We start from the raw sequence: 16770 nt of genomic DNA, 5'->3' as shown, positions 1-16770 counted from the left end.
AAAAAACCTCGAATAGCCAAAGTAATCTTGAGAAAGAAGAATGGAACTGGAGGAATCAACCTGCCTGACTTCAGACTCTACTACAAAGCCACAGTCATCAAGACAGTATGGTACTGGCACAAAGACAGAAATATAGATCAATGGAACAGAATAGAAAGCCCAGAGATAAATCCACGAACCTATGGTCACCTCATCTTTGACAAAGGAGGCAAGGATATACAATGGAAAAAAGACAATCTCTTTAACAAGTGGTGCTGGGAAAACTGGTCAACCACTTGTAAAAGAATGAAACTAGAACACTTTCTAACACCATACACAAAAATAAACTCAAAATGGATTAAAGATCTAAATGTAAGACCAGAAACTATAAAACTCCTAGAGGAGAACATAGGCAAAACACTCTCCGACATAAATCACAGCAAGATCTTCTATGACCCACCTCCCAGAATATTGGAAATAAAAGCAAAAATAAACAAATGGGACCTAATGAAAATTAAAAGCTTTTGCACAACAAAGGAAACTATAAGTAAGGTGAAAAGACAGCCCTCAGATTGGGAGAAAATAATAACAAATGAGGAAACAGACAAAGGATTAATCTCAAAAATATACAAGCAACTCCTGAAGCTCAATTCCAGAAAAATAAACGACCCAATCAAAAAATGGGCCAAAGAACTAAACAGACATTTCTCCAAAGAAGACATACAGATGGCTAACAAACACATGAAAAGATGCTCAACATCACTCATCATCAGAGAAATGCAAATCAAAACCACAATGAGGTACCATTACACGCCAGTCAGGATGGCTGCTATCCAAAAGTCTACAAGCAATAAATGCTGGAGAGGGTGTGGAGAAAAGGGAACCCTCTTACACTGTTGGTGGGAATGCAAACTAGTACAGCCACTATGGAAAACAGTGTGGAGATTTCTTAAAAAACTGGAAATAGAACTGCCATATGACCCAGCAATACCACTTCTAGGCATACACACTGAGGAATCCAGATCTGAAAGAGACACGTGCACCCCAATGTTCATCGCAGCACTGTTTATAATAGCCAGGACATGGAAGCAACCCAGATGCCCATCAACAGATGAATGGATAAGGAAGCTGTGGTACATATACACCATGGAATATTACTCAGCCGTTAAAAAGAATTCATTTGAATCAGTTCTAATGAGATGGATGAAACTGGAGCCCATTATACAGAGTGAAGTAAGTCAGAAAGATAAAGAACATTACAGTATACTAACACATATATACGGAATTTAGATAGATGGTGGCGATAACCCTATATGCAAAACAGAAAAAGAGACACAGAAGTACAGAACAGACTTTTGAACTCTGGGGGAGAACGTGAGGGTGGGATGTTTTGAAAGAACAGCTTGTATACTATCTATGGTGAAACGGACCACCAGCCCAGGTGGGATACATGAGTCAGGTGCTCGGGCCTGGTGCACTGGGAGGACCCTGAGGAGTCGGGTGGGGAGGGAGGTGGGAGGGGGGATCGGGATGGGGAATACGTGTAACTATATGGCTGATTCATGCCAATGTATGACAAAACCCACTGAAATGTTGTAAAGTGATTGGCCTCCAACTAATAAAATAATATTAAAAAAAAAAAAAAAAGAAAAAATATTCAAACTTAAAATCTACTCCCATGCCCCATTCCCACCAAGAAAAAAAAAAAAAAAAAAAAAAAAAACAGAAGAAGGAAAAGGAATTGTGTTGGCCCTACAAAACAAACCTGCAGGTTGTGTTCAGCCTATAGAACACAGGTTTGTGACCCCCAGCAATGTGGAATCAGAGAAGGGGTTTTATGTGAAATTTACATTATTCAGTGTATATATTACAAAAGACTGGTTCCATTGAAGAGACAGTATTGGAGAGGAGGCAAGCAGAAAATTAGAGGGACCAGTTAGGAAACTGTTTAAGCAATCTCATTTGTTGGTTTAGAATATATTGATAGCAGAGATGAAGAGAAATGAACACATTTGAGATGCATGCCTGAGGTAGAATAGACATTGCTTTTTTTGTGTGTCCATATATAGAAACTGAATTGTCCTTAAAATTTTTTTTTAAGTCATTAAAAAAAGTAGTGAGCTATTAGGTTTTCTTCCTTCTGACTTCAATTCTTTGATTCTTCTAATATAATTTTTATATGACTTTACTATCTAAAATTAGCTGGATCCCTTTATGCTTGCTTACTAGAGGAAGTGAGCACTCAGCCAACTGGGCTGGACCTCACTGTTTCAGTTTCCTTTTCTCTGCCTCTCCAAAGCCTCAAGGTTGCTGAGAAAGTTTCTGCTCCCACTTTGTGCCTGCCTAGCTGTCAGAGCAGCTATCCTCAGCTTCAGCCCTTGAAGAGATTCTCAAACAGGCAAATGATTCGTGGCTTTCCACTTTCCCTAGCCTCTTGCAAACAGTAGTCTTTTTTTTTTTTAATTAAAAAAGAAATCATTTAGAATGAAAAACTAGCTAATGACTTTTCTTGCTATTTATTCACTCTCTGTTTTCACATTTCATTTGTAATGCAAAGTAAATAAGAAGCATTAATGCAAACATTTTGACAGTGTAAAAATTTCAATATTTAATGGAAAACATTTGATTTTCCACCAGATTGAGAAGTATGGCAGTGGCAACTCGTTTGACATGGAGGCAAGAGAAAAAGCTGCAAAATTACTTTGGAGAAAAGCAGTTTAGTCTTCTCTATAAGGCCAGTGTCCATGGATTCTCCACTGAGTATGCTTAAGATATGCTCTGAACAAGGACCTGCTCTAACAGTGGTTTACAGTAAAGATCAGATTGTTGGGGCATACATGCAAAAGAACTATGGGGAAGGAAACTATTTAATCATTGTTTTTGTCTTTCAAGAGTCTATAATTACAAAATGCAAAGTAGGACCATTTAAACTACCTATGTTTTTGATGAAGACAATTATGGAAATCGTGAAGTCAGTATACATCTTAAGGAAAAAAACGATGCATTTTAGTAAAAATACAGTGAAAAAACTTGGACTATCTCAACGGTATATTTCCTTCCAGGACTGTGAAGTTTTTCGATGTGAAGGTAGGTTTAACCAGATAACCCTTCACGTTTGGAGGGTTCTAGCTGACCCATTCCTGTAAGGAATAATAATTTTTTATACTTGTCCTTATCTTCAGGAGGCCCAGACTGAAAATCAGCCCCAAATTGTTTTCTACAACACAACCATGGTCAAAAGTTGCATATCTAGAGTTCTCTGGAGTGTGGGGAAGGGGTAGGGAGGAGGAGATAATGTGGAAGGAAGTGAGATAGAGGACAGAAAGCAAACTTGAAGATTGTGAGACTGTTAGAAAGAAACCAAGAGCTTGAACTTCTCTTGGCTGGTACTCGATGCTTTCTGCTGCAGTTTCCTATTATATCCATCATATCAAAAGACCAAAGTTAGTTTACCCCTTGTTCTACTAAGGACATAAATTGTTTCTTATATTTGCTGTTACAGCCAATGCTCCTGTATTATCTGTATGCATATGAGTACACAAAATACTTCTTTATGGTAACGTCCTGATAGCGGAGTTGTTGTTTAAGAATTATGTACGTTTACACTTGGGTAGATGCCTTATAAAAGCTTCAGTTGTCTGTGCTACCCACAAAAGTGTTGTAGAAATGCCTGTTTATGTGCCAGATCCTGCCCTGGACTCTAGAATAACACTATGCTGCCTTTTAGCCTTTAGCTAGTTACATGCCAATATATCATTTTGAAATAAAGAAATGGCTTCCAGGTGGCTCAGTGATGAAGAATTTGCCTGCTACTGCAGTGGGTGCAGGAGACTTGGGTTCGATCCCTAGGTCAGGAAGATCCTCTGGAAAAGGGGATGGCAACCCACTCCAGTATTCCCATGGATGGAGAAGCCTGGCGGGCTACAGTCCATGGGGTCACAAAGAATTTGACATAGTGAAGTAACTCAGCACATAATTCTTAGTCAGGAACATACTCTTAAAGATATTCAAGCGAAAAATACCGTCCTTGTAGCAAATATCACTAGTTTATTTCCCAGGAGACAAGACTACTAGCATCTTTATAAGAAAATTAGACCTAGTTACTTTTTTTCTTTCCCTGGTAAAGAGAGTGAATGTATCCTAGGTCAGCTGTTTTAAATTCTATCTCCCTAATTATTCATCCATAGTATTATATATAGTAGTAATTTTCTCCTTTTTATTTTCATATAATATTCATTGTAATGAGTCCATCACACTATAAAAAAGATCAAGTCACTTTTGGTGACCAGTTGGGTTTTCCAGTTTGGGGCTAGTACAAATAATATTGCTATAAATATTCTTATATATGTCTTTTGGCTCATATATATATATATATATGTATATATATAATTTTTTTTAAGAATGTAAGTATGAAATTGCTGGGTCATCAGGTATGTGTATATTCAGTTTCAGTAGATACTGATAAAGGTTTCCAACATTGTCATACCCATTTTCATTGCCACAAGCAGTGTATGAGACCTTCTATATCTAAAACTTTCCCCAAATCGTTTATTACTGATCTTGCAATTTGTAGCCATTCTGGTATGTAACTTGTGGTGTGACATTTTGTGAATTTGGCTTTTTTTGATTGGACTAGTTAGTAATTTATTTATTTCATATTTTACATTAGTTAATTACTATATTGATTTATTCTTTTTCAATTTATGAATTTTCCTTTTTATTTTTGTTATATCTTATATTTCTAAGATTTGTTCCCCTTTATTCTTTTGTTTCTATTTTCTGTTTCTTTCCTTCTTTCTTATTATTCATGAAATATACACATCCCAAGGTTGATACTAAGTATTTATATTCTTATATTCTATACATTTACAATTTTGATTTTTATTTCCTTTTGGATGTTGAAGCTATATAAAAAGTGCTTTGTGAAATCCTAAGAGGTTGCCCTTCTCTTTGTTTACACTCATTCTTTTCTAGTTTTATTATATTGTAGTCGTTGAACACAGTCTTCACTATTTCTACCTTTGGCAATTTAAAGAACATTTCTTTGTAATCATGCATTTAGCTATATTTAGAAATGTTCCACACAGTATTATTCTCTTGTTATTTAGAGTTACCAGCCATCACTACACCTAATCCTTCCAGTTTTAAATCCACCAAAAAACAGTGACCATTTCCAAGAAACAAAAGAGTGCTGAGCCTGAGTCTCACCGGTTCAGTGAAGACGTAAATCTGCCCTTGAAACCTTTATTGTGCTCTCATTGTTTATGCTCAGGTACTACATTCCCTTCTGCACCAAGAAGAAAATCAATTGGATTGGAAGTTCTGAGGCCCAACAGTCGATAGTAGGTTTTAGAGAAAATCTGGTGCCTGTGGTTTTTTATTTGTGTGTTTTTGTACATTATCCCCTTCAGATCTATTGGATTTATGAAGGAGAAGATATTTTAGAGTATTTTGAGTCTTTCCCTGGCCTGTCTATGCCTCTAGGCCTTGCTTCTCTAATTCAAAGAGGACCCAGCCCACATCTCTCGTGTTGGAGTGGACCACACACTATTGCTAAATAATTTGGTGAGAAAAGATCTTGCAGTGCCCACCTTGAGTCTGGCTGTGGACTCTTCAAATGAAAAACATTGGGGAGATTTCCTGTAATTTTCTACTTGCTTTTCACCATACTGTACTGTTCCTGCAGAAGGGTAATTTTTGTAATTTTTTCTAGTGACTTCATTGACATTCATTCAGTTCCAATCATTCAACAACCTGTAATCTTCATTATTCTTTGATTATTTCTCTAGATTTATTGGACGAAAGGAGAATGAATGGGATTACTGAGTAAGTCAATGTTTTTAATGTTCTATTATTCTGTTCATTATCTGAGACTTATTCTACTATTCTTTCCTCCTTTAAGTCTCTTCAGTCATGCCCAACTCTTTGTGACTCTATGGACTGTAGCCCACCAGGCTCCTCTGTCCATGGGTTTCTTCAGGCAAGAATACTGGAGTGGGTTGGCCATGTCCTCCTCCAGAGGATCTTCTTGACTCAGGGGTTGAACCTGTGTCTCTTATGTCTCCTGCATTGGCAGGCAGGTTCTTTACCACTAGCACCACCTGGAAAACCCTATTCTACTGTACAGTCTGTCAATAAAATTGGTAGTGTAAATTATAGCATATAACTTGTGCCTCACAAAAAACAAACTGTATCTATAATCACAAAAGATTTCATAATTTCAATGTTAAAGCAAAAAGAGCACTGAAAGGCATTTCTAATGTTTTTATATATTAAAGGGAAATTATCATTTGCCTGAATGTCTGTATTTTTGCTTAGAATTCTTAGAGCTACAGTTTTAACTATTTCAGGGCAGGGGTGGTTGGCAGGACGGGAATACTTATGACGAACTTCAAGAACATGTTAGAAACCATCTACGTCTATAAACTTCAAAAGTCAGGTATTGTGTTGTGGTTTTTGAAGTCTATTATTGATAATTTATCTTCTTGCTTAACATAATTGCTATTTATTCCACGATTTATATATACTTAAGTCCAAAAGGCTTTATGTCTGATTGGTTTTAGTTAAAACTGTTATTTTTACTTTTACTTCTTTTACAATAGGATTTGAGATAAGATAGTTTCATGTTTTTGTATACAATTTGCTAGTTAGAAATAAATAATAACATAGAAGAAGAAAAGAGACTGAATTCTAGGAAAATTTATGGTAGAGTCTTATGATTTAACCTTAGTCAACTGTTAAACTTGTCTTATCTAAACAGGCTCAAGGAGAGCTTATTGTGTGCTATCAGAAATTACGTACCATATGGAGGCCTGGTTCACAAAATTCGGATTCTGCTTCTGGGTCCAGTTGGAGCTGGGAAGTTTAGCTTTGTCAACTCAGTGGAGTCTATTTTCCAAGGCCATGTAATGAACCAGGCTTTGGTGGGTTCTAATCCAACTGGGACATCTGAAAAGGTGAGTCCATGCTAGATCATTCAGCCTTTGCTTCTTTATTCAAGTTAACTAGATTTGAAATGTCTTCTGCTGATCAATTTAATTACACATAGAGTTCATTTCAGTTTCCAGTGTTTTTTTTTTTTTTTTTAATGAGCTCTTAAAGCTGCTTTTTTCCCTCTGCAGTACAGAACATATTTCTTTAAGGATGAGAAGGATAACAACACTCTGCCATTTATTCTGTGTGACTCAATGGGGCTGAGTGAGAAAGAAGGCCTGGACATGGATGACATACCCTCTATCTTAAAAGGCCATTTTCCTGACAGATACCAGGTATGATTTAGCTAATTATTGAGAATGTATAATTGATACTTAAAATGCTTATTTTTGCCCACAATTGACAATATCAGACTCTAGTGCGTTGGGGTTTACTGTATTAAACTATACTTGTTCATGATCCTTTTCTGCATTTTGATATTTTATTTTATAAAGAATTAAAACATCCAAGGGGCTTCCCAGGTGGTACTAGTAGTAAAGAACCTGCCTGCTAATGCAGGAAACTCAAGAGACCTGGGTTCCATCCCTGGGTTGGGAAGATTCACTGGAGAAGGGCACGACAACCCACTCCAGTATTCTTACCTGGAGATTCCCATGGACAGAGGATACAGTCCACACGGTCATGAAGAGTCAGACACAACTGAAGTGACAGCACACAGAGCATCCAGAGGATTCTTGTCATAGCTGTTATAACCATGAACGCTGTTTCATGTGGACTTGCTTTTGGTTATGTGAAACAGAAATCTAACTACATCAATATACTCACATGGGTGATTTTTCTTATGTAACAGGAAGTCTGAAGGTAGGCAGTTTTGGGCCAGTGTGGCAGGTTATTAATTTCAAGAGTCCTTCTGACTTTTGGTTCTGAGATCCCTCAGCGTAAGGCATAATGTTTGCCCTCCCAACCCCACATTCATATGTTGAAGGCTTAATCCATAATGTGCTGAGGTTTGAGGGTAGAGAATTTCAGAGGTGATTAGATCATGACAATGAAACCCTCATAAATGTAATTAGTATCCTTGTAAGAAAGGACACAAGAGATGACCTCTCTAGAGGCCATATGAGGACACAGCAAGAAGGTGGCTCTCACCACACACCAAGTCTACTAGCATTTTGATTTTGGACTTCCTAGCTTCCAGAACCATGAGAAATAAAGGTTTTTCTCTTTAACCAGTGACAGCAGGCCAGGATGACTAAGACATGTGGTTTTAATCTTTGTGTTCTCAAGATGATCATGCTAAGCACTGTCAACATTCCAGGCAAGAAAAAGGAAAAGATTAAAGAGAAGAATTACTTCAGTCAGCATTTAAAAAAAACAAATTAACTTTCCCATTTCTTTCTATAAACATTTAGATCTTAAGTTAATTATTAATTCATCTTGTTCCAAATGAATAGCCAAATGTGCCAACATCTTTCATTGAATGTCTTTGCATATTTTTCATTTTAAATATATGTACTACTTTTTGTTTCATAGTTTGTACTATTAATATATATTTAATTCCTTTGTGATATTGTTTTTATTATATTGTCTAATTGTTTTAATTTCCATGGCAATAAATTGTGTCTTGATAACTCACTGGATACATCATTCATTATTCATTTCTCACAGATTTTTGACTATTTCATACATACAATTTTTCAAATGAACTTGTTTGTGCTTTATTTGGTTGTTTCTGTGTTTGATTTGTTGTTGCTTTGATTGGAATGATGTGAAAATTTTACATTGCATGTCAATATACATCTTTATACATCCTGTATTTTTATCCAGAAACAGAAAATACTTTATTTTTAAATTTATGCAAGGTTCTTTCATTCTTTAGTGTCAAGTTATCTTACAGAGGTAGCTAAACTTATTTTAAAATATTCTTTAAAAGAAATATTTATTATAGACAAGGTTAAACCTATGTAAAAGTGGACAAAATTATTTAACAAACTTTCATTTACATAGCTTCAACAATTTTTTTATTTATAGCCAATCTTGATTCATCTATGTCTACCCACATTCTTCTCTCCTGTATTATTTGGAAGAAAATATGAGAAGTCATAACATTTCACCCATAAGTGAATATGCCTTTAAATATATGTTGCTGTTGTTGTTGTTCATTTGATAAGTTGTGTCTGACCCTCTGGGACCTCATGGACTGCAACACGCCAGACTTCCCTGTCCTTCACTATGCCCTGGAGTTTGCTCAAACTCATGTCCATCTTGTCAGTGATGCCATTCAACCATCTCATCCTCTGTTGTCCCCATCTCCTCCTGCCCTCAATCTTTCCAAGCATCGGAGTCTTTTCCAATGAATCAGCTCTTTGCATCAGGTGGCCAAAGTATTGGAGCTTCAGCTTCAACATTGGTCCTTCCATATGAATATTCAGGGTTGATTTCCTTTAGGATTGACTGGTTTGATCTCTTGCAGTCCAAGGCACTCTCGGGAGTCTTCTCAGCACCACAACTTGAAAGCATCCATTCTTAGGCACTCCACCTTCTTTACCGTCCAACTCTTACATGCATACATGGCTACTGGAAAAACCATGGCTTTGACTATATGAATCTTTGTCAACAAAGTAATGTTTTTCCTTTTTAATATGCTGTCTAGTTTTGTCATAGCTTTACTTATAAGGAGCAAGTGTCTTTTAACTTCATGGCTGTAGTCACTGTCCACAGTGATCTGGAGCCCAAGGAAAGAAAAATATATAACTGCTTCTATTTTCTCCCCCTTCTATTTGTCATGAAGTGATGGGACTGAATGCCATGATCTTAGTTTTTTGAAAGTTGAGTTTTAAGCCAGTTTTTTCACTCTCCTCTTTCATCCTCATCAAGAGGCTCTTTAGTTCCTCTTTACTTTCTGACATTAGAGTGTTGTCATCTGCATATCTGAGGTTGTTGATATTTCTCCTGGCAATTTTGATTCCACCTTGTGATTCATCTAGTGTGGCATTTGCATAATGTACTCAGCATAGAAGTTAAATAAGCATGGTGACAGTATACAGCCTTGATGTTCTTGTTTCCCAATTTTGAACCAGCCTGTTGTTCAATGTCTGACCTGCATACAAGTTACTCAGGAGACAGGTAAGTTGTATGTATATAAACATATATATATATAATATATACACTCATGGCACATATGTGTCTTTTATTAAATATAGCCATAATATGCTTATCACATCTAAAAGTTATACTTGTTATTAATTTGCAAACTATTACCCATTTCTCTTTATCATGCATCTTTTTTTAACAATTTGTTAGAAACATTATTCAAATAAATCTCTCCAGCCTCTTTTAGTCTGTATGTTTTGCCTCTATATCTTCTGGTATTCTTCTTTAAATTAATTTTTTAAGAAATCTACTTGTTTGTTCTCTAGACTAACTTATAGTCTGAACTTTGCTATTTGTTTCAATTGATGTGGGTTTCCAAAACCAAGGAAAAAATTCCAAAACCATGACTGTGGCATGTTTAAATTCAGCTTCTGCTTCATAGGTGGTGTTGTGTTCTTTCTTGAAGAGGCATACAACTTTGGGTTTTGTCATTTCTCTAATATAGGTATTCATCAGTGTTAAATGTCTGGATTCTTTACTGCAGTGTGAAAATAGTGATATTCTCTTTCTATCACTCCTTCATTTCACATATGAAAGAGAAACTTCCCCTCTTCTATTACTAGATTATTTAGTGGTAGAGCTTATATAGGAAAGGTAGAAATGTATGCTCCATTTTTTTCTCTTTTTTACAAACTTTTGAAACAGTAAATTAGCTCTTTGTATCTGCCAACAATTACCATTTATTATTTTATTATCCATATGAACTCATGAATTGAACATACTTGATATGTTTCTATTTACCATGTTTTTCTTCATTTTGATGCCAAATATACCATTTTTGACAAGTGGAAACCTCTACATTTTGGATACTAAGTGATTTTTTTTGACAGAAATCTGAAAAATTTTCTATATTTCTTATTTATAATATATTAGATATTCAAGCCACATTGTATATATTTCCAGTTCTAGATTTTAAATCAGTGATTTCTTTAAGGAGTCTTTGCTTGGGTCATTAGAACTGTTGATTGCTTCTTAGTTGGCTACTGGTTCTTGCCCTTTTCTGTAGACAGGGCTAAGATACCCCCCCCCCCCATATATATATATATATATGTACTTATGATAAAATATATTATGAATTCATGCAGAAATTTTCCATTCAAATTCTTACTTAATCTCTTCTATTTTACATAATCCTAAAGGAAATTAGCTCTGAATATTCACTGGGAGGGCTGATGCTGAAGCTGAAGTGCTAAAACTTTGGTCATCTAATGTGAAGGGCCTATTCATTGGAAAAGACTCTGATACTGGGAAAGATTGAGGGTGGGGGGGGCGATAGAGGATGAGGTGGTTGGATGGCATCACTGACTCAATGGACATGAGCTTGAGCAAACTCGGGGAGATAGTGAAGGACAAGAAATCTTGGTGTGCTGCAGTCCACGGGGTCACAATAAGTTGTATATGACTTAGCCACTGAACAACAATCTTACATTTGTATCTGATTTCTCCCAAGCAGAGAATCCCTATTCTTAAGTGCATCAGAGTTGGCAGAATATCATGTCACAACTCATTTGCTTTATTGCACATATTATTCACTGTGGTCTCAGAGCAAAATTTCTGTTACTACTATGAACAATCTAATCATGATCATATTTAATACCAACATAATATAAACACAATCAAAGATGGAAACAACTTAGTCTTTTAGCAGATTTTTATATTCAATTTAGGAATTATGTAGCAGAAATATACAAATGACTATGTTTTCAAGTCAATCAAATTGTATATCTCTGTGTGGTTATGATCCCACTGGATATAAAAGCTTATTTGTTTAAAGTTAAGGATAGCTTTTAAAATTTAGTTTTATATTTATGTTTATTATCTATACAAGGTCAAATCTAGAAAAGAGGGTGTACTCAAAGAATCCATCTTTTCTCTGACTCATAAAATACATTCCTCCTCTTTTCTTGTAAGTACTCCATATAAAAATTTATAGTTTATTTGTGGTTTCTCCTTGCTTAGAGAGGTGATAGAATACTATATGTCATTGATGAATCGGATTTTTGCCACTACAAATAGTCCTGAAATTAATAGCTTTGTATATATATCACTTTGTATTTTGCTAGTATATATGTAGAACAGATTCCCAGCAGAGGAATTGCTAGTTTAAGAGTAAACACATCCTATTTTGAATCACTTTCCCCCTTGTACTCTGATGATACCAGATTTCTTTCTGAATGCTTTCACTTCCACCTTTATCCACATTGCTGCTTCTATCGTGAATGCTCTCTACCATCTCCTTATTCCCTTTATCAGACTAGCTCCCCCCAACATTTTAGCTTTCTGAGTATATGACCCTTCCTCACAGAAGCTTTACCTGACCATGTGAAAGGACAGCTATCTAATTGCATAACAACTGTCTTCTCTACCAGATCGGTAGCCCTTTAATGTTAGAGACATGCCTGTTTGGTTCAGTTTCAGTCACTTGAACTGTGCTTGGTGTGGAGTGTGATTCATTGAATTATTTGTTGCTTTATGTTTACTTTACAGTTTAATTCCTTGAAACTAATGCCAAAAGGTATTGGTAACCACACAGGCTGCCCATTGCTGGAGGACAGAGTCCATTGTGTGGCATTTGTCTTCAATGCCAACTCTGTTGAACAGCTCTCCTATCAGATGGTGGAAAAGATCAAAAGAATTCGAAGGGAGTTGATTAAGTCTGGTGAGTCTCTTTGCACTTTACTTCTAAGGCAATTGATTATATTGTTGGGTAGTTTGGGGACAGGATGAAGAGCTTAAGAAACTGCATATGTGAATGTGTGTGTGCTAAGTCACTTCAGTTGTGTCTGATTCCATAGGACCACAGCCCTCCAGGTTCCTCTGTTCATGGGATTCTCCAGGCAGGAATACTGGAGTGGGTTGTCACGCCCTCCTCCAGGGGATCTTCTCAATTCAGGGGGTGAACCCACGTCTCTTATGTCTCCTTCATTGGCAGGCGGGTTCTTTACTACTAGCGCTACCTGGGAAGCCCTCATAGGTGAATATTCCTCTGGCTAATCAGTGTGATTCAATCAAATTAATCCCTCACAAGCTGAGTGACTTTGTGCCTCAATTTTCTGATCTATAAAATTGTAGTGTAATCATAGAGCCTACCTCAGAGATTTATTACAAAGATTAAACAAATCAATATAGATGAAGAGGTTACTATAATCCTCACTGCCTGCTACCTTGGCATTCTAGTATGTGTTTATTTACCCAAAATCCTAAATTCCCCTTTGATTCTTAAAGGATTAGAAAGTGGAAAAGAACATTTTAGTAAGAAAAAGATGTAGGAAAGTAAGATCTTGAGTAGGGAGAGGTAGCATCAAGGCTTCGGAGAAGGTAAATAGGATTAGGGAATTAGGGTGCCTTAATAGTTTTTCTAGGCCCTGTTATTCATTCTGTTTGCAGATGAGCCAATTTGTCACAACTTTGATTAAGTTAGAAGCAGGGAATGATTGATTTACTTGTTCACTGAAATTTAAAAGCTTTCAAGGGTGGTGTGCAGTGAGGTGATTGCTAAAATTCCATCTCCTTCTTGAGGCGTCTTTCCCCCCATCTTGTGTGTTAGAGTTCTTTTGGTTTTCTCTAATCTCCATAAAGACACAAATGTTTGGATAGGATGTGAAATCAATTAATAATGCTATACCTCTTCCAAGAGGTGGTTTCTTTTGAAGTCTTGTCTTTTCCCATAGGAGGCAATGAAGGATATTTCCTCTATTAGATGAATTCCAAGTATGAATGAATAGTTAAAGGGGACATTTTTTGTGGGGGATATGGAATCTTCTCAAGTCTCTGGAATTGCTCCATAGATAGCATATTGCATAAGTGATAGCTGATTAAATGAAAAATACTGGTGTTGTCTTTATTAATAAAAATAATATGGATCTTTTTGGCATAGATGTGGTCCATGTGGTGTTGCTCACTCATGTGGATACCTTGGATCTGATTACAAAAGCTGACCTCATAGACATATACAAATGTGTGCCTGTGAAACTTAAGGTAATGGGTGATGCCATTTTTAAACACATTTTCTTGGGTATTATGTCACTCTAATCACATATTATTGTGTATAAAAGTAAAAACAAACACCTACTGAGTTTAAGAAGAATTAAAACAATTGCTTGGGATAACTCAGGCTCATTTTCCAATTTTTAAAAATTAAATATATATTTATCTTTACACTGACACAGATATTTCCATTCATTACAACTTGACTTAGTTAGATTCTATTCAACTTATATCAATTACCTTGATGATCAAGCAGATATGACAGTCTCCAATCAAATACAGCAGTAATAAAAATAATTTCCCTGCACTAAAAAAGCTTATAATTTTGTAGGAAGAGGTAAAGAGACTGGGGGAGGCGGTAGGATAAGAAGAAATTGACAAAAGAATATGATATGACTGAGTGTGATAAACAGAAATGATTAAAAATAAAATGCTTTGAAAGTTTAGAGAAGGGAAAATAGTATATTAAAGGGGAGGGGAATGATTTCATTACTGGATTGATACTGAGGAGGAGAATTTCAGGAAGTGAAGGGACCAAAAGGGGAAAATCTGAGGCCCTGGGGACAGCATAAGTCAATGTATCAATGAAGCAAAAGGTAGTGTGTATGGGAAGCATGGCACTGTTTAGTTTAGTGGAGGGCTGAATCCTTGGAGTGGTTGAGAGAGTGAGGAAGTTACATTTGCATGAGATGATTCTATCAATTAGGTGCATTATATGGAATTGCAGCATTTTTTTTTGAAAGAGCAATGGTATGACCAAAGTTAAGCCAATAAAAATCTGCCACCCATGTGCAGAATAGATTGGAGTCGAGGGAACCCGGAGGTGGGAACCATAGTTGGGAGGAAATAAAGACAGTTAATGTTTGTTGAGCACTATTGCTGCCTAGTGGCTTCAGTCATGTCTGACTCTGCGACCCCATGGATTGTAGACCGCTAGGCTCCTCTGTCCATGGGGATTCTCAGGGCAAGAATACTGGAGTTGGTTGCCATGCCTCCTCCAGGGGATCTTCCTGACCCAGGGGTTGAATCCGGGTCTCCTGCATTGCAGACAGATTCTTTACCACTGAGCCAACAGGGAAGCCCATTGAGCATGTGATGTATTTTCTTATTCAATACTTTATAACAACTTTATGAGATGGTCACTGTCATTACCACATTTGATAGATAAGGAAACAGAAGCATACAGAGTAAAACAATTGCTAGTTTACAGATGGTGCTAGGAGGTGACAGAGTCCTATTTTGAACCTAGGAAGTGTGGTTCCACAAATAAACTAGGCTAAGCCTGGATTAAGCATAACATTAAATTAGTCTAGTAAAACCGACTTATCCTGAGAATAACCTTTAAAAGGAAACTGAAAGGGAACTTCTCTGGTGGTACATTGGATTAGAATCCACCTGCCAATGCAGGGAACTTGTGTTTGATCCCTGGTTCAGGAAGATCCCACATGTCCTGGAGCAACCAAGCCCATGTGTTGCAACTACTAAGCCTGAGCTACTGGAGCCTTCGCTCTCTAGGGCCCTCACACTGCAATGGCTGAGCCCCTGGGCTGCAACTACTGAAGCTCATGTGCCTAATACCTGTGCTCTGTAACAAGAGAAGCCATTGCAATGAAAAGGCCGTGCATTTCAAAGAGAGGGTAACCTCCACTCGCTACAACTAGAGAAAGTCTGTGCAAAGCAGCAAAGACCTAGCACAACCAAAAATAAATAAATAAAAATGGAAAAGAAATTTAAAAAGGAAATTAAAGGAAATGATAGATTCTAATATAAAGGTGTTAAAATGTTTGAATTTCAGTGTAGCTTGTATGAAACTATTAGGTACCTTTCACTTCTCATTCATATCAAATCTATTATGTGTATTCTAAATGAAAATTAGCAATGATGTTAGAAGTTGACTTGTGAAGTTCTCAAAGAAACCCCTTTATGGGGCCAGATCTCTGTCTCTACATTCTCCAACAGCAAAAGCTTTGTCAAGTCCTTACTATATGTTAGTGCTTTCATAATTTATATTGACATAAAATTGTATTTTTCACTGTTTTAAGATTTCTGGGCTTTACATTCTCTATTGCAGCTAGAGGCAGTTCACAGAAAACTTGGATTCGCTCTTTCTGACATCTTTGTGGTTAGTAATTATACCTCAGAGTGGGAACTGGAGCCTGTCATAGATGTCCTGATCCTCTCTGCACTGAAAGAGATGCTGTGGGCTGCAGATGACTTCTTAGAGAATTTGCCTCTTGAGAATACAGGTAGATGTGTTTGATGGTGTAAAAGCTTCAAGGTGACCACTATGTGGCTACTTCCAATTTGGGTGCATACTGGACCTACATTACTTCTTTTCCATCTTGTCTTGTTTTAAAATGAAAATTTGAAATGATTCACCTCTGTCTTAACAGACCAAGCAGTATCCTTGTTCTCTTTTGTCAAAGTGGTCTTTGCTGCTTGGGACTCAGAAAAGGATTGACTCAGCGTTGTTTCTGATCAGATGTGATCTTTGATTATTGGTCCTTCCTTGGAGCTTTAAACTTATGCATTTTTTTTTTTTTTACTTGACTTTTCAATGGCTTTCCCTCATCAGAGGCTGTCTTAATGCAGTGTAATCAGTTCTGGGTAGAAGCGGGTGCTTTTCCTATTTATGACTTCAGATTTTATTATTTTTTTTCAAACATTTAATATAGCTGTAATTGTAATCCTGATTAAATATCTCACATGATGCACAGT

General features: G+C 36.6%; 1 protein-coding gene across 1 annotated transcript; it reads left to right on the top strand.

Annotated features, from left to right (window-relative positions):
* The first annotated feature begins 2626 nt into the window (after positions 1–2626).
* Positions 2627–16312, top strand: IFI44 (interferon induced protein 44). Its single transcript, XM_065928172.1, is given in 8 exon segments — positions 2627–2739; positions 2741–3066; positions 5769–5805; positions 6740–6935; positions 7101–7247; positions 12553–12724; positions 13943–14043; positions 16124–16312. Coding segments are annotated over 8 exon segments (1281 nt in total).
* The last annotated feature ends 458 nt before the right edge of the window (positions 16313–16770 follow it).

The sequence above is a fragment of the Muntiacus reevesi genome, chromosome 1, assembly GCF_963930625.1.
Source record: "Muntiacus reevesi chromosome 1, mMunRee1.1, whole genome shotgun sequence".
In the NCBI taxonomy this organism is placed as follows: Eukaryota; Metazoa; Chordata; class Mammalia; order Artiodactyla; family Cervidae; genus Muntiacus; species Muntiacus reevesi.
This window is presented reverse-complemented; position numbering and strand designations above follow the sequence as displayed.